We start from the raw sequence: 26,185 nt of genomic DNA, 5'->3' as shown, positions 1-26,185 counted from the left end.
AGGAGGTTCAAAGATAGCTGCTCCAGGATTTAATGGTACACGACAGTATCAAGAAGTCAGGTTCCATGTATCTTGTTGCTCTCCTTTGCAGAGTGTCTGTTCCCAAGGTCTTCTCTTGGTCAAGGGTGTTTCTGGGAGGCTAGTTATTCAGTTACTGTTCTCCCCAGGAGGAAGGAGAGTCAGGGTGTGAGAGTAGTGAGAAAAAGTTTGACCATATACCTTGGGTAAATTTTCTTCTCGGGAAACTTCAAAAAATACCGAGAACTCCTTAAAAAGTATTATTTTTCATGCAGGTAGATCATTTGAGAGGAGGGTGGTGAGAAATCTGACCCTCATAAAATGCTATTGGCAGAAATGTCTTCCAGAATAAAAAAGCTTTGTTTTCTAAAGCACGTTATACACATTCAAACCTACTCTTCCCTACTCTTTGCACTGAGCCAGCTACTTGAGCCAGAGTCTATGTGCATTTATTTTAGTCTATATCACATGTTAAAATAAAAACCTGGAGTCACGTTTCTGTGCATTTCAAGGGATCAAATACATATCCACTCAAATGAAGTTGTTTTCTTTATCCTTTTTGGATTGGGAGCGTGTACCTAACATCTTCTGAGGAGGTGGCATATTCTGTGGTTGGTAAATGCTACAGTTGCCCCATTCGTCAGAAAATAACACTGGGCATCAGTCAACATGAAAGAATCAGCAAAAGGAAGGGGGGTCTTAAGGTGAAGGATGCAAAACTGGTATTAGGATTGGAGTGGTGTATGAGTCTAGGCCTATGTATAATGTCAGCTTCGAAGACGTGCAAACGCTACCAGAAATATAGGCGCTTTAGGGTTTTTAGTCGTTTCTTTAGAATGGCTCAGTTATTCTTCTAAGGAATAATGATGTAGGAGCATTAGAAATGAACTGTGAATAACACAACTTTAGCAGGAATAGAATGAACATAGAATGGAGCTTCAGTGAAGGAGGAAACAGTGCCAAGTGTCAACAGAACATAAATAGTTATAGAAGAAAGTGTATGGCTTTGGAAAAAACTGACACTCTGTGGCAGGCAATCCAAATACAAGTTACAAAGTAGACTGTGTTGTTTTACTCTAGTGTGGAACTAGAACTCTTACCATTTCATGTAAGTCCATCTCCTGAAGGATTTACAAATAATGTGTTGCAAATAATTGCTGAACTCTTGGGACTGTCTGAGATTAAGGAGTGTTTTTAAGTTACCCCATGTTTATGCAAAACAAAAGTTTCTTGAACTCTGGGTAATTTTAAAAGAATAAAAACAAACTGGTACAGGTTTATATATTTGGCTTATAATAGATTTTCAGTAAAATAGGATGAAGACCTAAAACCTTAAAACCAATTATATGAGATTCGGTGGATGAAATGTGGAAAGAGGGACCATGAAGGGTTTTTTAAAAATATTTGAAGAATTGAAATGTTTCATGGAGAGCAGACACAGCTTTCTATATGAGCTCACTCAGGTAGAGCAAGGACCAGTGGGTGTTAGCTCCAGTAAGATAGATCTTTTTTCTTTTAATTCAGTATAGCGACTTTTCTAACATTCAGAGCAATTCAAATTTAGATTAGGCTAGTTTAAGAGAAGAGTTATTAAAGATGCACAATAAAACAGTAGGAAATAGTTTTTAAAAAACTATACCACTTATAATAGCAACAGAAAACATCAGACACATAAAAATAAATTTAACAAAAGGTGTGCAAGACCTCTACATGAAAATGACAAAACATTGAAGAGGGGTATTTTAAGATCCAAAGAAATGGAGAGAGATACCTTGTTCTTGGATTGAAAGGCTTGATATTGTGAAGATGTTATCTCTCACCAAATTGGTGTTTATTCAGTGGTTATCCCAATGTAAATCCTAGCATTTTTTTTAACAAGCAGATCCTAAAATTGGAAATGCAAAGGGGTAAGGATAGTCAAGGAGTCTTGAAGAAGACCTAGATCACAGATATCAGTACACTCATAAAATGAGAGTAATTAAAGTCTGTGGGTCAGTGTGAAGAGACCAGTGGAACAGAAGAGAATATTTGAAAACAGATTTAGATTTATTTTTAAACTGGCACTGCAGTACAGCAGGGAAAGGATGGTTAGTCTTTTTCATTAAATCATGGTTGGGCAATTAGAAATCCATGTGGGAAAAAAACATGAATATTGATCTTTACCTCATACCATACACAAAAATAAATTTCAGATGGATTGTGATCTCAACGTGAAAGGTAAAACATAAAGTGTTCAGAGGAAAACAGAGGAGGCTATCTTCAGGACCTTGGGGTAAGCAAAGATTTCTCGAAGATTTCTTCAAAAGTACTAGCCCTAAAAGAAAAAATTAATAAATTTTACTACAATTAAGAACTTCTGTTTATCAAAAGACCTTTTTAGGAGAGTAAAAAGAAGACACAGAGTGGGAGGAGATATAAGTAATACATATTTTCAAGAAAGGATTCTTACCCAGAGTATATATATATAGATAACTTCTACAAATCAGTAAGAAAAAGACAAGATGACCTGATGGAAAAATAGGCATAAAATAGATAAGTACTTCACAAAAGAGGTTCTCCGTATGACCGATGAACATAGAAAAAGATTGTCAACTTTGTCATCAGACAAATGCAATTGTAACCACAATATGATACCATGACACCCACACCAAAAGGGTTACAGTGAGAAAGATAGACAGTACCACATGTTGATAAGAATATGTATGGAGCATTTGGAACACTCTTATACTGTTAGTAGGTGTGTACTATACAGCTGTTTTGGAAAACTGGTGGAATTTGCGGAGGCTTAATGTGCACAAATGTTATAACCACGAAGTCCCACTCTTCAGTATGTATGCAACAGAAAGGCATACATATATTCAAGAAAAGATATGTACAAGAGCATTCATAGCAACAATGTCGGTCTTAGCCAAAACTTAAAAACAACTCAAATGTCCATCAGCTCCAAATTACTTGTGAAATATTCATAACAATGAAAAACCACACAGCAAAGAGCAGGTGAGCTACAACTACATACAGCAATGTGGATGAATCACACAGACCCTGTTGAGAGGAAGAAGCCAGATACCAAGTTTTCATCAAACTTACAGTTCAGAACCAGGGCAAAAGAAGCGATGGTGTTCGAAGTCAGGGAAGTGGTTTCCCTGCTGGGTGGGGTGTGATTGGAGGGGGTTCTAGGTGTGCTGCCACCTTCAGTTCCTAGCTGAGCTGGTGGGCAGAGGGGAGAGTAAGTGTGGGGAGGTGCCTTCTTCTGATGGGCTTTGAGTAAGTAGTTTTCAGAAAAGATTTCCGTTCTAAAGGATCCTATCTTACGGAGATAATGATGGACAAACTCTAGGAGTCCCAAGGACAAAAAAAACATTTGCTAGAAAACGGCTGTTTTAGAAGAGCAGCAGTTAACTAGGTTTGGATTCAGAAGAACTAGCAGATAAATAGAATATTCTGTAGTTTTAACTTTGATCTTCACAAATGAAGAATGACAAAAGCATTTGCCTTTATGCTATTTTATTTTTATTGCAATAATTTCATATCCCCTTTCAAAAAAAATAAGTTGGCTATTTAAAAAGTCGATGTGATTAGTAAATAGAAATTGGAAGAACAAAACAGGGCTGAAGTAAAACAAAAGAACAGGTATGGTAACTACAGGGTAAACACAGTGGCTGGACTTGAGCATGCAACTTGGCTCTTACTTTTAGGACATCCAAAGCCAAAAGGGAACCAAATATAATTCCCTAGGGTGAGAGTTATTTTCCTTGTCACTAAAGCTCGGGGGTAGATTTCTTATCTGAAGCATTAAAGAGGGAACATTGAATGATGTAATGATGCATGTCTTCAGTGATGGGTGATGTGGCAAACATGTCAGTTGAATTTTAGGTTGTTTCTTATGGTGACTTTCAGTAAAGATGAACGAGAGTGTAATTATTAAGTGAATGTAATGTTGAACCAATGCTTTGCCTTGTTTCCATGCTACTCATTGTTTGGGGGTGACACGTGGCATTGGGGGCTTTTTTGGCTGCTTTTCAGAGAGTGACTTCCTGATTGTTTCTGTCAACCAGGTGCCCGGGAAGAACCCAGCGTACAGCAGGCACAGCGGCGGTCAGCGGTCTTTCTGTCCTTTAAGTCCCCGATTCCATGTCTGCCCTTGCGCTGGGAGCAGCAGAGCAAACTTCTCCCAACTGTAGCCGGCATCCCTGCCAGTAAAGTGTCCAAATGGAGCACAGATGAGGTATATTTTATTTTCTTGGTCTGGCAGGGGCCACACGTAGTAGTACTGGCTTAAGGAGAGGGCAACATGAATGCATGTGGGGTTTAGTCTTTTTTTTTCTGAAAGAGAAGAAATTATTCTGAGAGAAACAATGAAAGTATAGGTTAAATATTTTGAACCTGTAGCATTTAGATTCTGGCTTCTTTTTTTTTAAAGATTTATTTTTTGATGTGGACCATTTTTTTTTTTAATAAATTTATTTATTTTTTTATTTATGGCTGCGTTGGGTCTTCGTTGCTGTTCACAGGCTTTCTCCAGTAGTGGTGAATGGGGGCCACTCTTCACTGCAGTGCACGGGCCCCTCACTGCGGTGGCTTCTCTTGCTGTGGAGCACAGGCTCTAGGCACACGGGCCTCAGCAGCCGTGGCACAGAGGCTCAGCAGTTGTGGCACACAGGCCCGGTCGCTCCGCGGCATGTGGGATCCTCCCGGACCAGGGCTCGAACCCGTGTCCCCTGTGCTGGCAGGCGGACTCTTAACCACTGTGCCACCAGGAAAGTCCCCCGGCTTCTTTATTTAAACTGGAATTTTGATCTTATTTTTAACAGGTATCAGAATTCATACAGAGCTTACCTGGATGTGAAGAACATGGAAAGGTATTTAAAGACGAAGTAAGTATTCCACTAAATTGCAGTATGTTACTTAAGGGGGGGACAAAGGCAGTGAATGGTGAAATGTTCTAAATTGGCAGAGGAAGGAAGAGACGGGTTATGTTGAAACTGACAAAGTGATATCGAGTTGTCTAACAAGCAGCATTAATCAGCTGTATAAAAATGTGTTTGTATAAAATTAGATGCAAAGGAAATTGTGCCATTTTATTGATGCCCCACAGCAGTAGCACTAAGCTCATTATTTAAGAAAACAAACACAAAACTTAAAAACATGCATTTATATAGTATATAGCACAGAAAGAAACCAACGCAAGAAAGAAGCAACGTTTCATTTTTAATAAAGTAAAATTAGTTCCCGTTATTTTATTTTCAAACATCATTTTAACACCAAGATTAACTTCATTTGATGCTGATAATTAATATTACCATTATTGCTAAAACAATCCCTTAGACCTTATACATTTCTCAGTGATGTTTATACTAACTGATATTCATTACATGTATTACCGTCTGCTGTTGGAAGATGATTTTATTAGTTGTTTTCATCTGCCTGTCCGAAACTTCAATATAAGGGATGATTAATAATGATACCACCCTAGTGAGCGTTAGGACAAAAAGGAATTCTACTTCTAACTACACTAGAAGCAGGAGACTCTTTTCACTAGAGACCTTTAAAAATAAGCCACTTGCCTGTCATCTCCTCCAAGCAGAACAGTCAGTTATCACCCTGATCTCAGAAGGTACAATGAGGACTGAGTCATCTCAGAAGCCTTTGTCCAGCATCTGCTGTCTGCAGCTATAAGATACCTTGTTTGCTCCTATGCTTAGCCTCCACTGTTCAAATAGCACACTTTCAGTTAAGAACACTGCAGGAATGTCGGCACAGCCAAGAATTGAGCCACCGGTCGCCAATGTCATTATACTATTAGATACCATTTATGCTTTATGTGGATGCCTGTTAAAATGCACAAGGATCTGATTGTCATCAGCCTTTTTCTGATTTATGGTCTTACTTTCAGAAATGTTCTGTCTTCTTTCTAGTTGAAGGTCAAATTAAAGAATTTGCAGTTATTCAGATTTTGAGTTTCTTAAGGCCCAGGTCCTAAGTGTCTTTGTGGGTTACTCTCAGTCGATTTTCGATCCCTGAGCAGACATAGATTCCTGCAGGGAGCTGTTGCTCTTTCCTGGAAAGAGCCATGTAGTAACATTACCTTTGAAAATGATGAAACAATTTTAAAAATAAATTTCTAGCACATCTGTTTTATAAATTCTACTTTTGGTTCTGTTGATATCTAGCCAATCCTTATAGATTTGCTCTGTTATTTAGGTTAAGTAAGATTCAAATTCAAATGATATGTTATTTCTTTGAATAACTTTTTTCTTCATATTATCTTTGGAGACATTCCCCAGGCACCTAATATCCTCAAAGGCAGAGCCTTCTTTTGAAGAAGGAGGCAATGAATGTTCTCTGTCCACATGTATTATTCATATGTTCATTCCGCTATTCACTCACCCCGTGAAATCTTGTTAAATTCCTACCATGTGTATGATACTCCATGTAGTGCTCTAGTAAGAGGGTTAATTCAGAGATAATAGGACATGACCCTTGCTCTCACATGTCTCACCAGGTCAGCAGGTGTGGGTTTTGAGTCCTAGATGAAAACGAGAAAACAAATCTAGCTAAAGTCTTGTAAGTCATCTCTAAGAGGCAAAGTGCAGGTGTGGGCTATTATCTGAAACCATCCTGGATGACTCCTTCTCTTACACACTCCGCATTTAATCTGTTGAAAACCTTATTGGATGTATTTTAAAAGCATATAAGTGTTCCAGCTCCCTCTCCCCCCTCCACCGCTACCTTTGGTCGGAGCCACCATCCTCTCCCATCTGGATTAAAGCAATAACCTCCTAGCCGAGCTCCCCGCTTCTATTTCTGCTTCTCTATAATCTTTTTTTAAAATAATATTTTATTTATTTATTTATTTTATTTTTGGCTGCATTGGGTCTTCGTTGCTGCACGCGGGCTTTCTCTGGTTGTGGCGAGCGGGGGCGACTCTTCGTTGCGGTGCATGGGCTTATCATTGCAGTGCTTCTCTTGTTGTGGAGCCTGGGCTCTAGGCATGTGGGCTTCAGTAGTTGTGACTCACAGGCTCTAGAGCGCAGGCTCAGTAGTTGTGGCTCTTGGGCTCTAGAGTGCAGGCTCAGTAGTTGTGGCCCTTGGGCTCTAGAGCGCAGGCTCAGTAGTTGTGGCACACGGGCTCAGTAGTTGTGGCTCACGGGCTCTAGAGCGCAGGCTCAGTAGTTGTGGCACACGGGCTTAGTTGCTCCACGGCATGTGAGATCTTCCCAGACCAGGGCTCGAACCCGTGTCCCCTGCATTAGCACTGCACCATCGGGGAAGTCCCTGCTCCTCTATAGTTTATTTCCAGCATAGCTGGGCTGATTCTGCTACATGATCAAGTCAAATCACGTCACTCCTCTGTTCAGGTCTTTCCGGTAGTTAAATCAGAGTAAAAGCCAAGAGCCTCACAAGGGTGACAGTCTGACACCCCATCACCTCTCTCACCGCCTGACCTCTTGGTCCACTCTGTCCCCTGCTTACACTGTTCCACACACAGACCTCCTTGCCATTCCTCGAATTATCCAGGTACACTCTGGCTCTCCCCTCTGCCTGGGATGCTCTTCCTCTAGGTGTTCACATGGCTTACTCCACTTCTCAATATCCTGTCCTGACTACCCTCCTTCAATCTGCCACCTGCCACCACACATCCATCCTGGCCTACTGTCCACTCATCTCCCCGACTCGCAGTTTTTTCATACCACTAATCACCTTTTAGAATTAGTTACTAATTAATTTGCTTCTTGTGGTTTTTCTTATAGTCTGTCTCCTACTACTAAAATGTAAAACTCTACAAGGAGTTTTTATTTGTTTGCTTAGTTTTGTTTTTATCTGTTTTAGTCTGCACTATATGCCCAGGCCCAAGAATAATATGTAGACTATAATGGGTATTTAATAAGTTTCTGTTGAATGAATAGACTCATACCTTTACACTCTGAGAAAGACATTCAAAGAGCTTGTTGCTGTGATTTGCAGAGTTACAACATTGGAAAAGAACCACGAGTGCACAGTGGAAAGAGCAATGAAATGGAAGGCAGGAACCCCAAGTTCCAAATCCTCCTTCAGAGTTTTGGGCCTTTAGCAAGATACTTAATCTCTGGAGCTAGACCAGTTTATATGCATTACAAAAGCATAAACCAAAAATAAACCCAGCAATCCATTGCAGTAATTACTGTTTTCAGAAAGTACTTTCTTAAATTATTTGCTTCTTTCCAGTTGAGGCTTATCCTTATGGCTACACATCAGAGCAGCTTGTATGTAATATACTAAAGTTTGGCTCTAGCCTCAAGATGATTTTTTTCTTCCCAGGGTAACTTTAAAAATAATAATCCACCAAAACTTATCCTTCTCATCCCACTCCTAGCTTTTAGACTCCTGCCTCGTAGTTCTCTGAATGTTCCTTTTCATCAGTCATCTGTCACTTTAAACTCTTACTTAGTCCCAGAAGAAGACTCAGTAGGGCCCAAGGTTATAATAAACCATTCACTCTTTGTAGTGAGCTCCCTGGGAACCCGGTACGTTGACATTTTAGTTAATGTCTTAGACGACTTCTGTCAGACCCTTCATTCTACCAAGGTCTGTCTGGGTTGAGTGAAGTGTTAGTAGATCTGCCTCTCTGCTTGGACTTGTTTATCAGAGACCTGTCACAGCACAAGCAAATGAGACCAAAGCAAATGTTTCCAAAAAACAACAGAATGTTTCTCATAGCTGCCACTTAACTTGTCTTACACTTAGAAATTAACATTGCAATGTCTTTACTTCTAGTTTATGACAGCAGGGTGTTTCCTTGCTGAAAATTAGCAAACTTTTTCCACATAATTGTTACTTAAAGTTGTATAAGATGACTCTCCTTCTTACTGATTAAGCATATAAGCAATTTAGATTTACAGGTTTTTATTTTTAGAGGAAAGGGGAATATTTCAAGAAATGGCAACTTAATTACATTAGGCTTTATTTAGTGAACTGCTGACAGAATTTAGAGTAGTATTTGTTTGCTAGGGCTGCTGTAACAAAATACCATAAACCAGTAGCTTGAACAGCAGAAATTTAATGTCTTCCAATTCTGGAGGCTAGAAATCTGAACACAAGAAATGATGGCGTTGGCAAGTAGCTTCCTTCAAGGGCTGTGAGGAAAGGAGCTGCTCCAGGCCTCTTCTCTTGGCTTGCAGATGGTGTTCTCTTGTTGTCTTCGCATCGTCTTCTCTCTATGTGTGTCTGTGTCACAATTTCCCCTTTTTATAAGAACACCAGTCATCTTGGTTTAGGGACCCACCCTACTCTAGTATGACCTCATCTTAACTAATTACATCTGCAGTGACCCTGTTTCCAAATAAGGTCACATTCTAAGATTATTGGAGGTTAGTACTCCAACATAGGAATTTGGGAGGAACACAGTTCAGCCCATAATAAATAGTACACTGCTGTCAAGGTTTCTAATGTCCTCTGAGGCAGAGAGCAAAAGTGTATTTTGCTTTTTGTACAAAATGAGAAGACAAAGAGAGTGAATTAATTTTTTTAAGACGGTGGACTCCCCAAGAGCTGAAAATTATACAATAAGAAGACTACTCCTTTGCTCTACCCACTGAACCAGACATCATCTTCACAGAGTTATATCTTTGAACCTCACAGTATCCTATTCTGTAAAAGTGTAGACTTTTAGTCTTAGAAGGGACCCAGAGAGAGGAAGGATGCTTCTTACGGTTACCCAAGTAGTAGAAGAACCAGCCTAGAATGTACAACTCTTCCCACCAGGCTTACATTCCTTCAGCTATACTGGTGGTTGCCTTTGTTGGTTGTTAGTAATTCCTTTTCTTCTGTATTTGAAGGATAACTGTGGCTACTCTAAAAATGAATGTTATCACTGATTTTCTTTTCTTCATGGTGGAAGGCATGTAGCTGATGTGTTTGCCTGAATTCCTTTGCTTATCCACAAGTATTTATGTACTTATTCTCATCTCTCATTTTAAAACCTGCCCTGATAAGAACTGGATCTGAGGCACCCTAGATTTTCCCAAATTATTCTTGACTCAGCGCCTACGTCAGAATAATCACAGAAAGATATGAGCACCTTCCACTTTCCTATGAGCTGATTCTTCAGATGAATGAATTTGACTTTGTTCCCAGTCCACATTTGGGGGTGTCGTTGTAGATAAGAAAGGTCCACTTACGAGGAACTGTTGTTTGTACACATGAACTGCCCATCTGTGCCATTTTAGTGTTACTGTGTAGAAGACAGCTGAAAATTGAACCTTGAATATGTCCCATAATCCTACATCCGATTAACTCACAATCTTTTGTCTTTTTCCTCCCATTTTAGCAAATTGATGGAGAAGCATTTCTGCTTATGACCCAAACAGACATTGTGAAAATTATGAGCATTAAGTTGGGCCCTGCTCTCAAAATTTTCAATTCTATCCTGATGTTCAAAGCCGCAGAGAAGAACTCTCACAATGAACTTTGAAGATGGTGAATTTTGAACACCATCAGCTTTCTGCTTTAAAGCTCATGTTTTACTCAAAGCACAAAGACAGTTGTAACTCCTAAGTGAGAAGTCTCCAAAACTCTAAAGAGCAATGCTGTCAGATTATTTATATTCCTTAAGAGACAATATATATGAATTCTTACGAAAGTGCTTGAGCTTTTAACCAGGTACTGTCTAACAACAGTCATCTTTCGGTTCTGTTCACTGAGCTAAATTTATCTTTGTAAATCTTTTTGAGGCTGGGGGGTGGGAGGGAAGGGGGACTTCATTAATTATTTATGGAAAAAGCGGGGGTGGGGGGGAGGGCAGAGTAAGAACTTTTGGCATTTTGTAAACATTGTTGAATTCTCTTTCATGTACACTGTTTCTTTTTCAATACTTTCAGGAACCTTTTTATATAATCAAACTTCAACTTAAACCAAATTCGTCAAAACCTGGCTAACTTTAGCCAGTGGGACTGTTATCTGTATTGTTAATTCTGTGCCATATTTTGAATTGCAACATTATGCTAAGTATAACTTTGCAAGTCATGATATTGCCTAACTGCTTGTCATAATTTGTTGGGGCTGAATAGTTGTAAAAATTACCTTTCTTTAAATCAGTGTTTTTACTTTTGCACGCAATTATGAAATGTTAAACAAATTAATTTTCACCAGCATCTTGACTTAATTACCAAAAACGTGTATATAAATAATGGAATTGAAAAATAAAATATATAAACATAAATAAATTAGGTGATGTATTTGAATGACATCAGTCTCATACATCGTGGTGCCCTGTGTGTTTACAGGACTCCAGTGATATCAAAGGAATATGCAGTTATATTGGGGGGCTGTTTGTATGATCTTAAACTATTTATGAGATTATCTTGAGCTTCTAATTGTCATTGAAATAACTGTGGTGCTCTTCAGAGATGAAGGGCTCATTCTATCGATATAAACACTAACCTGGAAAGAGCTCTGTCTCAGACCTTTGCAGTGTCCTCCAAACCCAAAGGTTTTCTTTAGGATTGGCTGAAGAGAGAGTGTATAGATTTTACCCAAGAGGCGAGATTTGAGGGAGCAACCCCAGTCAACACAAAGATTCTAAATGCTCACAGATGAGGGAGGTGACCTTCCCAGAGCAGTTATTCAAGGAGCTCTGTTTTGGAGAGACTCTTTTCTCCTCAATATAGAAGCATACAGATGCACTTTAAATGAAAGCCCTTGATGACCTATAAACTGATAGCTGGTAGTGTTTCTTTTGCAAGAATGCATTTCCAACGCAAAAGGTAAATTATTTTATCAGCCTATGTATGTAACTTTTAATTCCAGGATTGGATATTTATTTAAGAACTATTTTAAAAGTAGAAAGTAAGTTTGTAGCATGTTGTCTGAATTCTGGGGAAAGGTCCACCTCTTTCCTTAGTTGCTTTCATTTTTTTATCATGTAGGATTCCCTTGATACTCCCCCCTGCATTGGAAGTCTATGAGTGGTCCTTTGCTTTTGTCATAATTCAAGGTAAAACAGGGCCCATGACCCCCCCCCTTCATTTCTTTGCATAAATCTGCTTTAAAAAAAGTTTTTTGTTGTTAGTTCTTTTCTCCTTTTTTGTTCAGAATTTGTACATTCAAGTTGTACTTGTTATACCTGACATGAATGAAATAAAATCTTAATTGCAGATACTTTTTTATATATGTATGATTCTTAAGAAACCTTGTCGGATAGGAGGGGCGTAGGAGAGCAGGAACAATATCAAACATATGGGCACCTGTGTGATGAATGAATCTGTAGGATTTGGAATTGTTTGTCAAACTGTGTCCCAGATGATGTGAAGAGCGACAAAAAGGAAAAAAAAATCAAAAATTTTATGGTTACGTCAAGTAGAATTGACACGCATTGAGGACTTTTCCTTTCTAGTTTAAAGCACGTATTATAAGAGAGGAACCTTTTCAATCTTACTGAAAACATCTGCTCATTCTAAGAAGCATGTTGTTGTATGTTAGAGGCAAGGCATTAAGCATCCCTATTGGGGTGGAAGAGTCCACCACAAGAAAAGGAAACCTTTCACCATTCCATCCCTGGGATATAGTCTAAGTATAGTCTAAGTTTTAAATTTATTTATTTTTATTTTTTTATTTTATTATTTATTTTTGGCTGTGTTGGGTCTTCGTTTCTGTGCGAGGGCTTTCTCCAGTTGCAGCAAGCGGGGGGCCACTCTTCATCGCAGTGCGCAGGCCTCTCACTATCGCGGCCTCTCTTGTTGGGGAGCACAGGCTCCAGACGCGCAGGCTCAGCAGTTGTGGCTCACGGGCCTAGCCGCTCCGCAGCATGTGGGATCTTCCCGGACCGGGGCACGAACCCGTGTCCCCTGCATTGGCAGGCGGATTCCTAACCACTGCACCACCAGGGAAGCCCTAGTCTAAGTTTTAACAGAGGAAATAGGGAGCCGTGATGACAGGGAGGTCCCTGAAATGAGAGAAGCAGGCTTGGAGTAAGACAAAAGGGAGGGATGGGGAATGTGGAACTTGACAGAACCTTCCCATCTATAAAGGCATTTTAAAAAATTACAAACACTCTACAAGCCAAAGGAGTCCGTCCCGTCTACCGGTTGAAATATTACTCCAGGTTGCTATTTTGCAACTTCTAGATTCAGTGGACTCAGCTTCCAAAGAAAATAGGATTAGGTTGGTCAAGAAATATTGAATATTTGCCAAGTGGCATGGCCATGCTGTCCACTGGAGACAGATACACCATTGAAAGAGACAATGAAGCTTATGGGAGTCTGCCCTCATAGTCAGCGCATGTCTGTCATGTTCCAGCCAAAGTTCACTGCAGTTACCCTGCAGCTCCACCCCTATCTCTCCGCCCCCAGCCCAAAGGAACAAAGAGAGGCTTTCTTTCAAGGCTAACCCTAAGAAAAGATGATACAAATGAACTTATTTACAAAACAGACTCACAGACTTAGAAAACAAACTTATGGTTACCAGAGGAGAAAGGTGGGGGGAGGGATAAATTGGGAGTTTGGGATTGACATATACACACTACTATATATAAAATAGATCATCAACAAGGACCTACTGGATAGCACAGGGAGCTCTACTCAGTACTCTGTAATAACCTAAATGGGAAAAGAATTTGAAAAAGAATAGATACATGTATATGTGTAACTGAATCACTTTGCAGTACACCTGAAACTAACACAACATTGTTAACTTTACTCCAATATTAAAAAAAAAAAAGGCCAGCCATAGAGACTGTGGACCTCCAAGGGAAAGGACTCTCTCAAGAACTTGGTAAATTCATTTGGGAGAAGAGGAGTAAGATTTTGAAACTTAAAAAATGGGAGGGGGAAGGGTAAGATGGGATGATGTGAGAGAGTGGTATGGACATATATACACTACCCAACATAAAATAGCTAGCTAGTGGGAAGCAGCCGCATAGCACAGGGAGATCAGCTCGGTGCTTTGTGACCACCTAGAGGGGTGGGCTAGGGAGGGTGGGAGGGAGACGCAAGAGGGAGGAGATATGGGGATGTATGTATATGTATAGCTGATTCACTTTGTTATAAAGTAGAAACTAACACACCATTGTAAAGCAATTATACTCCAATAAAGATGGTTAAAAAAAAACACAAAAAACGGGAGTGGGGAGAGAACAATTGGAGGAAATAAAAGAAACTTTTTTTTTATAAGGAACTAAAGGCACATTGTAGTGAAAGGGAAGAAATGGAAACTGTAGAATTGGGAATAGTTATTCAAAAATGAAATGTACCGAATTGTTATTGCCTGTCCATTCTCACGTAAGTAGCGAATAGTCATGGCAGAGGTGGGCAGCTGATCTTTCGTTTTCTTTTATCTCACTGGCTTAAGCATTTTAATGAACAGTTAGAAAGATATTAGTATTTTGCAGTATTTCTAGAGACGTGCTATAAAAATATTTCTTTAGTAATTCATATGAACCCTTTTCTTATTAAACTTTAAAAAAAAATTTTTATTTGATGAAGTTACCCAGGAAATGTCCATCGCATTGTGGTGCAATTATTAGCACACTTAAATTCTTCAGTCTCTAAACCAACCAGTTCTGTCAAAACTAGGTAATGTTAGGGCTTCCCTGGTGGCGCAGTGGTTGGGAGTCCGCCTGCCGGTGCGGGGGACACGGGTTCAAGCCCTGGTCTGGGAGGATCCCGCATGCCGCGGACCAGTTGGGCCCGTGAGCCACAGCTGCTGAGCCTGCGCGTCTGGAGCCTGTGCTCCGCAAGAAGAGAGGCCACAGCAGAGAGAGGCCCGCGCACCGCGATGAAGAGTGGCCTCTGCTTGCCGCAGCTGGAGAAAGCCCTTGCACAGAAACGAAGACCCAACACAGCCAAAAATAAATTAATTAATTAATAAAAAAAGAAAACTAAGGAATGTTGAGATTGTGATGATGACAACAAGGGGCACCTTAAAGCTAATGTTGGATGAGTTACAACATGGGGCTTTGGGCTGCGTGAGGCACCAGGCAGGACCAGGGCTCCTGAGAGAGGCTGGAGAGCCAGTCTAGGAAGGGTCCTGACCTGGAAGCTAGAAGCTGGGGCCCAAGTGGTGCTGGGAGTGAAAAGCAAGATCCTTATTATAGATCAAAACAAGCCCTAGGGGCAACCAGGGCAGATGAGGTCAAGGCGAAGGAAAACCAGAAACCGTGTGGGGAGACAAGGACCAGGCACATCACTGCATCTCAAGGGAGGGAAGCAGAGAAAGATGAAGACGGGTCACAGATGATCAAAACCTGTGCCAGCGAGATTGGCCAGAAGTGAGACCTCAGGAATGAAGCAGCCCGGGTTCTCAACAGGTATGAATGAAGGAAACCAAAACACCCCCCAGGGCAGGTCAGCTGAGGGAAAGAGGAACTGGGGAGCTCGAGCATCTTCTTAAAATGCCCAAAATGTTTCCAAGCAATGTTCAGACCAGAGGCAGAACCACAGGCCACAAATGTGCAGCTCCTGGGCATTAAGTCTTTCAAAAGGGGGCACGTTGACTTAAGTGCAAGGTCATACCCTAATCTGAAGGATTTAAGAAAATGTGAAGCGTAGTGTCTTTTAAAAACTAATGCACCCTTGAAAGTGTTAACTTGGACTGGAATTGCTTAGAACTCAAAATAAACATCTCTTTAAGTAGTATTTTATTACAGAATTTCAATAAAGAATTAAAGTATCGAAGTGTAAGGATAGAAGGCATTGATATTCATTAGAATCCTAGAGACAAGATGATTTTCTAATACCTACCTCGACTAAATCAAAACAATTTTTAATAGTTTCAGCCATCCCAGAGATCAATTCTGATAAAATATTTGGCATGCTATTAAGTGACTGGGTGTTGAAATCCTACTTCCTTTTCCTTTTCTTTCACAGAAGGAAAATATGGACTGTGTGTATCAAAAATCAGTGTCTCTAGGAAGTTGAGGGTTTGGGACAGTCTTCTTGGACACTCGATCCCAAATACATGGAAGGCAGCTATGAGAGTGGCCAAGGCTGTAATACAGTCATCCACCTTTGTGAGTCTCTCTTTTTCTAAATACAAAGAAAATTCACAGACATCCATGTTGAAAGGGTTCTTAACTTCTAACACAGGTGTGGACACTTGCACCTGAAAAAAAAAAAGATTACAGTAGTCACCACCCCATGATGTGTAAACTAGCTAAATAATACAAGATGCCTCAATCTAACCATGATATTACAATATATGATGAGCTTGTTGCAATTTAGCATATTTGTAAATATGACAAAACATAACTTCAAAATAGGCCACCATCCTGCTTCAAATAAATGATCATAGAAAGATGCGAAATCTCAAACCAGTGATCACTGACGTACCGCATACCTTCTCATTCACAATGACAAAAAGGCTGGGATCCTCCCCGAAAACATCTGGTAGGAGTAAACAGGTGGCTGTCATCTTCATATCTGTCAAAGCAAACAGGCTCACAGTCTAAGTAAAAGTAAGCTCTTACCAATTGTTGTAAGTAAAGCCAGTATCAAAACATGTGGATTTTTTTTTGTTACCTTCTACGGAGAACAAACTAGCCTTCTTAGATCAGTGTTTCCCTACCATTTTTTAAGCCAACATCCCCTTCTAATAAACATTCAAGATCTCCTGTTCTGCCCTCCAGATCACTGCCAGGAGAAGATAAGAGTTCTGTACTCTCTGTCCCTCAGCCAGGGTGATTTCATTGTACTTTACCTTGTGGCTTGTAAATTACCTTGTGTATGAAATTAACAGGTTACTAGTTTCCTAAATATAATTTTACAATATCAAGTGTACTTTTAAAATCTATACCTCAACTCCTCCTAGTTGAGAAATTCTTTTTTGCTTTCCCACATGTTGTTTCACTGAATTCTACTGAATTCTACAAAGCATAGCTTTCCTAATTATCCTGAATTACACAGATAACTGAGACCACATCACCCTATCCCTTAGGTTTACTAACGTTTCAACATGTCTTCATCTGTATGCTGCTTCATTTTTTCTTGCAATGCAATATTGATTGGATTGTCCACCAAAGAAAAAGAAGCCAGTATATTTTCTGAATAGGATTCCAAAATGTGCCTTGTTTTCTTATAAATATCTGTTCTTGTAAGAAGTTGGAATTCTCTGAACAGCTGAAAAAAGAAAAAGATCACAAGAAAAGCTAATGTATAGAATGTAAGGAAGTAAATTACTCTTTAGAATTATATTAAGCTCTGAATGTTAGTTTATATACTAGATATTTGATTAGCTTTAGTGGGGAAGTATAAAGACTTAGGATGGAGGAGGAGAAAAGAATGAAAGCCTGAAGTGAATAGGAAGAAATAAATAATGGACATGACAAACGTCTAAGCCTGTAGAATTAAAACTGGATGCAGACTCAAGTGAATGAGGGTTACAAAGTACTTGGAAAAAAGCAAACAGAAAACAAATCCCTCTACAAAGTATATGACACATATTTTGGCTGTCTGGGTTACCAAGCTAAGATTCTAGGATCTTACATTTCTTTGCTACATTGTTATATTTTGGCACTGTCCAACAAGAAGCACAAGAAGAAAACTGTCAGATTTCAGGAAGCAAACCTTGAAAAATTCCTGACCATGGTATCCTAAAGGGAAAAGAGCTTTAGAAACTCTGTAAGATCAGACAGAAATAAAGGGTGAAAAACAAAATGAGTCTAGGAGATTTGACTACAAGGTGAAAGCAAAAACAGTTTACCTGTATGGAAACCCCTTTACTCAAAACCACCTTTTCTTGCCACTGCCTAAGTTCTTCCCTTCGGAGAAGTCCACCACCACTGTCCCCCTCCCAACTTTTTTGACAGAGTGGCATTATAAGACTGTTCATCACCCACACTAGTAGGAATTATGTAATTATCACTTTCCTTAAAACACTATAAGGAACAGTTATATACTACCCACTGGGTCTCATCATTTCTTGAGTATTTTGGTGGATCATAAATTGCCCAAAGATTAGGTCCAAAAGTTAAGTTATTGGAAAACTGGAATTCACATTCTCATAAAGACATAGCAGCTCTGCTATCAGGCAACACTCAGTGGACGACTAATTTAGATTAATACCCTGCAAAGAACCTCTCTCAGCAGGGAGATGTGAAGTGAGGCATGAGGAAGGTAAATATTGTCCACTTCCTTGGGCTCACAGCTTAGGAATTTTTTTAACCTTTTTTAAAAAGAACTAATTTCAAGTCGACCTTAAAGTTGCAGAAAGAGTAAACAGAGCTCGCAACTTCCCCCAAGGCTAACGTTTCTGATCCATTTGAAAGTAAGCTGTAGATATGATGCCCTCTTACCCCTTAATTCTTCATTGCGTATTATTCTTCCTTGCACTTAGCTAGAAGTACACAGATGCTCTCCTATATAACCACAGCATAACCATCAAAATCAGGAACATCTAATCCATTCAAACTTGCCCGTTGCTGCAGTCATGCTCTTTTAAAATCCAGGACCTAATCCAGGAACATGTGAGATTTAGATACCATGTTTCTTTAGCCTCCTTCAATCTGAAGCAGCATCTTGGTTTTCTTAAATTCCCTGACATTTTTGAAAAGTAGAGGCCAATTACTTAGCAGAACACCCCTCATTCTAGGTTCGTATGATGTTTCTTCATGATTTATGAATTATGGCAAGAATGCTGGCACTTCTCCATCAGAAGGTGGTAACTGGTGCCATTATTGAAGATACTAACTTATCACTCGGTGAAGATGGAATCTGACATGTTAATTAATATATATGTTATTAATTAACATATAGTTGTAAGTATTTTAAGGGGAGTTTCCCTTGAGTTGATGTAAATATATTTTTTCCTGTCTTTCAGCCATAAGATTTCACATCCACCAATGATTCTTGCCTGAATCAAGTATTACTATTGAATATGATAGTTGCCAAATAGTGATTTTCTAATTCCATAATTCTTTCTCAATTTATTGGCTTTCTACTCTACGGTGTAGCTTTCTCTTCTCCTACATTAATTATTTATTCATTTATTTGTATCACTACAGAATAATAAATTCCTCTTTACTCAAATGATCATAACTCTAATCCTTTTTTTATTTATATTAATGCTCAGATTGTCCAGATTCGGCCAGTAGGAGTTGACCCCTGAATCCTCTTGACATAGCCTCTTGGTCTGTGAGCACTTCCTTAGTTTCTGGCACTACACAATATTTCAGGTTCATCTCGTATTTTTCCTGCCTCAGCCTTGGAGTCAGCTATTTCTCCAAAAGTCCCGGGTTCCTTTTAATGGAGAATGATATTTTAAAACTAAGATTTCAGCCCTTGATGTGCTCATTGCTTCACTGGTGTTCTAGGATTTCTTACAGAACAAAGCTAGGAAATACATATTTGTATATACATGCACACAGACATACATCTATCTGTTTAAATATCTATATATAAGTATTAAAAACCATGAGTTCACACTGATACCTTCAATTCCAACCCAACAACACAGGCCTTATTCCAACGTCCGTGCTTCCCTTACATCCTCTCTCAACAGCGAAAACCTGGCTCCCATTATCCTGGATGTATTGATATTTACTTATTTGCCCAAATCTTCCCCAAACCTCATGTAGCCAAACCCCCAGTCATGAATGGTCAGTCACAGAACAGCCCCTCTCTCTACAACCCCTTTTGTCCCAAAGGTTATGAACCTTAATCCTTTTTCATTTTCTATTCATTTTGGATCATTTCTATCTTCAAGTTCACAGACCCTTAGTTTGTATTTCCCAATAAGCATTTCCCTATTCAATGATGTTTTCATTTCAGATAAATGTTCTTTTCAGTTCTGAATTTCAATTTGGTTCTTTTAAAATACATATTCCATTCTCTGCTAAGATGCCCCACAGTGATGCTGCATGAATTCACTGGTTTTACTGTGTTCCCACCATCCTGAAGCAGCTGGCTTGATGGAACGGTGAAATGGCCTTTTGAAGACTTGGTTACAGCACCAGTTAGGTAGCAGTTCCTTGTAGGGCTGGGGAAAGGTTCTCCAGGAGCTGTATATGCGCTGAGTCAGAGCCCAGTATATGGTGCTGTTTCTCTCGTAGCCAGAATTCACAGGTCCAGGAATCCAGGGGTGGAAACTGGAGTGGCACCACTCACTATTACCCCTAGTGACCACTAGTAGGGAGTCGGAATTAAATTGTGTTCCTTTCAAGAGTGTTAAATTTTGTTCTGGCAGGCAATTAAATTTCTGGTTGATCCTTCTGGTTCTGTCAGACTTAATCTTATCGTTTGTTTGAACGAGTTTATTTTGGTTTATTTTGGTTTATTTTGGTTTTCGTCCTTAGTTCTAGGCAATGGCTCCAACTCAAATCTTGGACATAAAGTATGGACTTTCTGGAGTCTCAGATGGACGCCCGAGCCTCTCAGCAAGGTCTTCCCGCTCTGACTAGGCCAGAATTCTTATTTTTCAACACCGTGTGGCCTCTGCTTTCAGGTTGCCATCCTGTGGCAGCCTCTCTTCGCAGCTTTGTGGGGTCTTGTCCTGTGCAGTCCAGCTCTCAGCCAAAGACCTCTGGGGGATCCCTCCATGGACTTCTGCCCTCCATCTTTCTTCTAGTACCTTGTCTCGCAAATATCAGCTACTTCATCATTCCCAGACTCCCACCTCTAACTGTTCAACTCTGTGAGACCACCATTCTGCTTGGCTTTCACCTTTTTCTGCCATGATCTAGAAAGTAACCCCAAGGAAGAAAACTGAGGCACATCCTGTATGTTCCCCTATAATCAAGATCAGAGTCCTACAGATACACAGAACAAACTAGTGGTTGCCAGAGGGAAGGGGATGGGGAATGGGTGAAATACATGAAGGGGACCAAGAGTCCCCTTGGTTTGTGTCCCCCACCAAATGTTTGTGTCCCCCACCAAATTCATATCTTGAAACCTAGCAGTGTGATGGTATTAGGAGATGAGGTCTTTGGGAGGTGCTTAGGTCATGAGGGCAGAGTCCTCATAAATGGGATTAGTGCCCTTATACAAAAGCCCCCAGAGAGCTAGCTTGCCCTTCAGCCATATGAAGTTACAGCTAAGAAGCACCATCCATGAACCAGAAAGTGGACTCTCACCAGACACCAAATCTGAAGGTACCTTGATCTTGAACTTCCCTGACTCCAGAACTGGGAGAAATAAATTTCAATTGTTTATAAGCTACTCAGTCGATGGTATTTTTGTTTATAGCAGCTAGATTGGACTAAGACACCAACCATCTACTAACTCATCCAGCATTCAAAAAAATCAATACTTCATTTGTATTTTACACACAGTACTCTGCTAGGTACTTTGGGAACTGCTACGATGTTCAGAACATGCTCCTTACATTTAAAGAGTTTATAGACTATCAGTTAAACAGTTTTTCGCTTTAAAAGTATATTTTGTACGTGTGTCAATCTGGCATACTCTTCTAACAGCTAGAGGCTACCGTATATTACTGTTCCTAGCAACCCAAAGATTAAGGAGAAAGCAAGCAATAAATACAGCAGGGTTGCTGAGAAAAAATTAAATAAAATAATCCATGTAAAGCACTGAGAACATAGCTGCTATGTAGCAAACACTCAGATGTTTGCTATAGACATTATTATTAAAATAAAGCATGCAGGCAAATTCTTATTTCAGTTTCTTTTGGAAGAAGAAAAGCATGTAAAACTTTTCATTTCCAGTTTGGTTGACTGCACCTACAGAATTCCTCCGTGAAATGTATTCTCAGATAAAAACATTGAACAGTCTTTCATTATATACTACAGCCAAAATTACACTAAAATTGTAATAGGACCCTTTAATGGCCACCTTAAATAAACTAAATGGCAGGGTGTCTGATTTACCCATAAACTTCGTATATTTTAAGACCACTTTATGAAATGATTTGGGATCATAAAGGAAATAGATTTTGAGTAATGTTGCATGCTAACAGTTATCTCATAAACTATCTTGATTGTCTAAATGCATGCAAAGGGAAAATGTTTCCCATTGTCAAAATACCCCAAAGTAGTGGTGCCCCTGCCTCCACAATGTGTCCAGTGATGGAGAACTCTTCAAAGCTGAAGGCAGCCAGTGTGTGTTATCAGAATATGATTCCAGAAATTTTTACCAAATGGTCCTAGTTGTACCCCTTGGGCCTCATGCATTCTCCTGAGATTCATAACCACCATCTTGCTGCATAGTCCTGCTACCACTCCAAGAGGAAAGAGACAAAAATCAATTTGGACATTATAATCAGACTATTATAAGCAAATACCTGATAGGGGCACTTCAGGAAAGGAAACATTTTAAGAATGTCCTTGAGAGGTGTTCTGCTGCCGATCAACTTTCTTCTTATTTCCAAAGTCTGGCTCATCCTCTTATCAATTTCGCTCCAGTCCTTTTCTGTTTTCACATATTCTTGCTGGAACCAGTTAATATGTTCATCTACCTCATAATCTAAACAAACAGCTTCCTCCTGCAAAATATTTTCAAAATATTAATATGTTCCATGTTTCAAGTGGCAGTTTAATGCTTCATGAAAACCTGAATTATGGGCTATTACGGCACACTCAACGATTCACTCATACGGTGAGCACTACTATGTAGCATTATGCTTGGCTTGGAACATGGTTAACAAATGTCTTTGACGCTGTGAACAAATCAAACAGTTAATTACTGACTCTGGAATTATAATCTGTTCTCTTTTTTAAAAAATTTATTTATTTATTCATTTATTTAATTTTTGGCTGCATTGGGTCTTTGCTGCTGCACGCGGGTTTTCTCTAGTTGCTGAGAGCAGGGGCTACTCTTCGTTGCGGTGGGCGGGCTTCTCATTGCGGTGGCTTCTCTTGTTGCGGAGCACTGGCTTCTAGGTGCGCGGGCTTCAGTAGTTGTGGCACGTGGGCTCCAGTAGTTGTGGCTTGCGGGCTCTAGAGCGCAGGCTCAGTAGTTGTGGCGCACAGGCTTAGTTGCTCCGCGGCATGTGGGATCTTCCTGGACCAGGGCTTGAACCTGTGTCCCCTGCATTGGCAGGAGGATTCTTAACCACTGCACCACCAGGGAAGTCCCATAATCTGTTCTCTTGACAGATCTAAGAGTTATTTCATTTCCTACATACCTTTTTACATGGAAACCTAGATTATCCAGAATGTTCACACTGAATAGAAATGTCATTTATTCCCATGCATTTAAATTTTAGAAGACAAAATATTAAGAAGAGATAAAAGGTTTTAAATTAAGTTTTTGTTATTGTTATTGTTTGTATTTTTCCTTCTTAAATGCTTTTTTAGGGCTGCAGTACCATGCCATATAATCCAAATTCAAAATAATTATGGTGGGTATTTTGTGATACTAAATCATGAAGCTGTCAATTATATTCGCTATGCATTTGGGTACATTGGATGGGGTGGGGTGGCTAAAAGTACCTCACATAGTCTCATTAAAAATCTAAGGTAATCAATAGGCTTTGAGGAGACAAGAAAAAAATCTTTCTAGAAAAGTTAGTTGAGCGGACACTTGGCTGAACTACACTTGAATCAACAAGTTGACAAACTGTCTAGCTGACCAGAATGTGAGCAGATGTTACCTGTAAAAGATGGAAAAATGGTAAAGAGCCTAAAAGGCTCCTATATCAAGACTTTTACAAGCATATTAGGAAAGCGTCAGGTAGATCCACTATCTGTGAACATAGGATGATTAGCAAGACATAGACCAGGTGAACAAATTCCTAGAAAAATATAACATACAAACAGACTAAAAAGAAATTCCTAGAAACTTATATAAATTTAATTAGAAGACAAAAGTCTTTCCACAAAGAAAATACCAAGACCTGAAGTTTTCACAGACAAATTCTACTAAACTTTCAAAACAGAGGGCATACCAAATTTATGCAGATTTTTTCAAGGAGTCAAAAAAAAGAAATTCTATGAAGAATTCCAACCCATTCTACGAAGCTTCTATGTCTATGAATTTGATTCCCAAACCTGAAAGAACTGTATGAGAGAGGATAATTACAGGTCAATCTCATTCATGAACAAAGTTGCAAATATTAGGAACAAGGAACAACTAACTTGGATTTATCCCAGAAATGCAACAAGGGTTTGACATTAGTAACTGGTCATGCTCCCTGCTAACTATGGTGTTCCCCAGAGAGTGTCATTTAACCCTCTAATTCCTCTAAGGGGGTATTTATCTGAGTTATCTGGTCTAAAAGCCACTAGCCACATATGGCTATGGAGCACTTGAACTGTGGCTAGACCAAATTAAGATGTGTGCTGGAAACACTGAATTTCAAAGACTTAGTATGCAAAAAAAGAATGTAAAACATCTCATTAACAATTTTTCATAATGATTACATGTTGAAATGATAATATTGGGTTAAGTAAACTATACTCTTAATGTTATAATTCTGCCTGCTTCTTTTTACGTTTTTTAATGTGGCTACTAGGAAATCTTAAATTATATCTGTGGTTTGTATTATGTTTCTATTGAACAGTGCTGTGTTAGATGCTAGAGTTTTCTTCATACCAAATTCCAGTCATCCCTGTTTCCACTTCTATTATCAAATTGACTTTGGAAACGATGTTTCCCTGTGTAACTTGAACAGTCTCTTTCCTTAACATTCAGTCACATGTCTTAGTCAATCAGCAGGGAAACTGCTTTGACTTTGCCCCGTGTTTCCAAGTGCACAGCTGACTTGTAAAACTTCACAGTATTAGCAAACGTGCCACCTGCTGATGGCAGTAATTGCATTATATCCAGAATGCAATTAACTGTCAACATTTTTCTTCAACTTCTGCTTCTTGTTCAGTTTTGCACCATGAGAGAAACATCTGTGGAAAAGGCTATAAAAATGATTAGTATTTATACAATAAATCATTATGTCAGGTGCAGTAAGAAACAAACAGTAAATGCCCTAAAAGAAATCAAAAGAAACCTAGTGTATGTCCTTAGCATTGACTAAGCAGTTTTTGCATGACTTTCAATTCCATTGTATTTGTAAGCCAAAGAAAGCTAACACACAAAACTACTTCATGACTTTCAAAGTCACTGGGTACATATCTACCCAACAAGTAGGAAAAGAAATATTTAAAGAGAGAAATGAATTACAGTAGCCCCCTACTTATCTGTGGGGGATACGTTCCAAGAGCCCCACTGGAAGCCTGAAACCACAGATGGTACTGAACCTTATATATACTATGTTTTTCCCTTAACATGTACCTATGGAGAAGTTTAATTTATAAATTAGGCACAGTAAGAGATTAACAACAATAATAATAAAATAGAACAATTATAACAATACACTGTAATAAAAGTTATGTGAATGTGGTCTCTCTCTCAACTTAAAACTTATAAATTGTTTATTTCTAGAACTTTCCATTTAATATTTTCAGAACACAGTTGACTGAGGGTAACTGAAACCCCAGAAAGCGAAACTGTGGATGTTGCGGGGGCTACTGTATAAGTATAGTGTGAGTAATTTAACACCCGGCAGTTTGTTTGTTTATTTATTTATCTATTTATTTATTTAACAAAAGTCTGGAGGACTTTGGATGCACCCCACAATCATTTATTAAATCCCTGTGTTCCTGTCCTAGATATAGCATAAGTTTAAAAAAAAAGCATAAATTAACCTCTCTACAGAAACTGCTGCAACATTCCCAGTATATGTTTGATAAGATATTTCACATCAGAATTGGGCAAAATACTGTGTTTTCTTCATGTTTTAGCCTCTGAGAAAAGTCCATAAAACTCCATCATTTGATGAAGCCTGCCCTGGAACAGGAGAATCACTGAGATGTGGATCCAAAGCCTGACATGCTGTACTTGGAGCCGCTGGTATTACTCAGGATAGGCAAGATACTGCGGCTCTATCTAGCAACCCCCAAACGTTAGGGCAACAGAAGTTTATCACTCATGTGAATGTCCCTCTCGGGGCCCAGCTCCTCACCCTCTTCACCCAAGAAACTGGCTCCACCATCTAGAATATCAGTCATCATTGCAAAAGAAAGGGGAAAGATGGGGCACTGCATACTGGATCTTCAATGCGCTTGACATTTCTTCTCACATTCCATTGATCAGAGTCAGTCTCGTGGCCACATCTCACTTCAAGGGAGTGGAGATGTACAAACATGATGATTGTCTGGAGGAGACAAGCTGATTAAATGGGTGAGCAGCAATCATAGCCACACTCATCCACCTCTGGGTTTCTTATTATGTGAGAGCATAGCTCTCCTTAT

At 39.4% G+C, this 26,185-nt stretch overlaps 2 protein-coding genes across 9 annotated transcripts in view; one reads left to right on the top strand and one right to left on the bottom strand.

Annotated features, from left to right (window-relative positions):
- The window catches only part of L3MBTL3 (L3MBTL histone methyl-lysine binding protein 3), a 125,073-nt gene extending 114,320 nt beyond the window's left edge, over positions 1 to 10,753 (top strand). For all 8 annotated transcript variants that reach the window (XM_082474575.1, XM_082474574.1, XM_082474579.1 and 5 more), the window contains 3 exons: positions 4,074 to 4,243; positions 4,830 to 4,892; positions 10,325 to 10,753. In XM_082474575.1, the coding sequence (XP_082330701.1) occupies positions 4,074 to 4,243; positions 4,830 to 4,892; positions 10,325 to 10,468 (377 nt within the window). In that variant the 3' untranslated portion in view covers positions 10,469 to 10,753. The remainder of the gene's footprint in view (positions 1 to 4,073; positions 4,244 to 4,829; positions 4,893 to 10,324) is intronic.
- Positions 10,754 to 15,501: 4,748 nt separating this feature from the next.
- Positions 15,502 to 26,185, bottom strand: part of SAMD3 (sterile alpha motif domain containing 3) — a 45,598-nt gene continuing 34,914 nt past the window's right edge. Inside the window, 8 exon segments of the mRNA XM_082475052.1 lie at positions 15,502 to 16,092; positions 16,327 to 16,409; positions 16,934 to 17,105; positions 22,222 to 22,422; positions 23,372 to 23,407; positions 23,409 to 23,459; positions 23,461 to 23,502; positions 23,506 to 23,532. Coding sequence (XP_082331178.1) covers positions 15,808 to 16,092; positions 16,327 to 16,409; positions 16,934 to 17,105; positions 22,222 to 22,422; positions 23,372 to 23,407; positions 23,409 to 23,459; positions 23,461 to 23,502; positions 23,506 to 23,532 — 897 coding nt within the window. The 3' untranslated portion in view covers positions 15,502 to 15,807.

The sequence above is a fragment of the Balaenoptera physalus genome (assembly GCF_965194825.1).
Source record: "Balaenoptera physalus genome assembly, chromosome: 9".
Lineage (NCBI taxonomy): Eukaryota > Metazoa > Chordata > Mammalia > Artiodactyla > Balaenopteridae > Balaenoptera > Balaenoptera physalus.
Note: the sequence above shows the minus strand (reverse complement) of the source record. Positions and strands in the feature narration are given on the sequence as shown.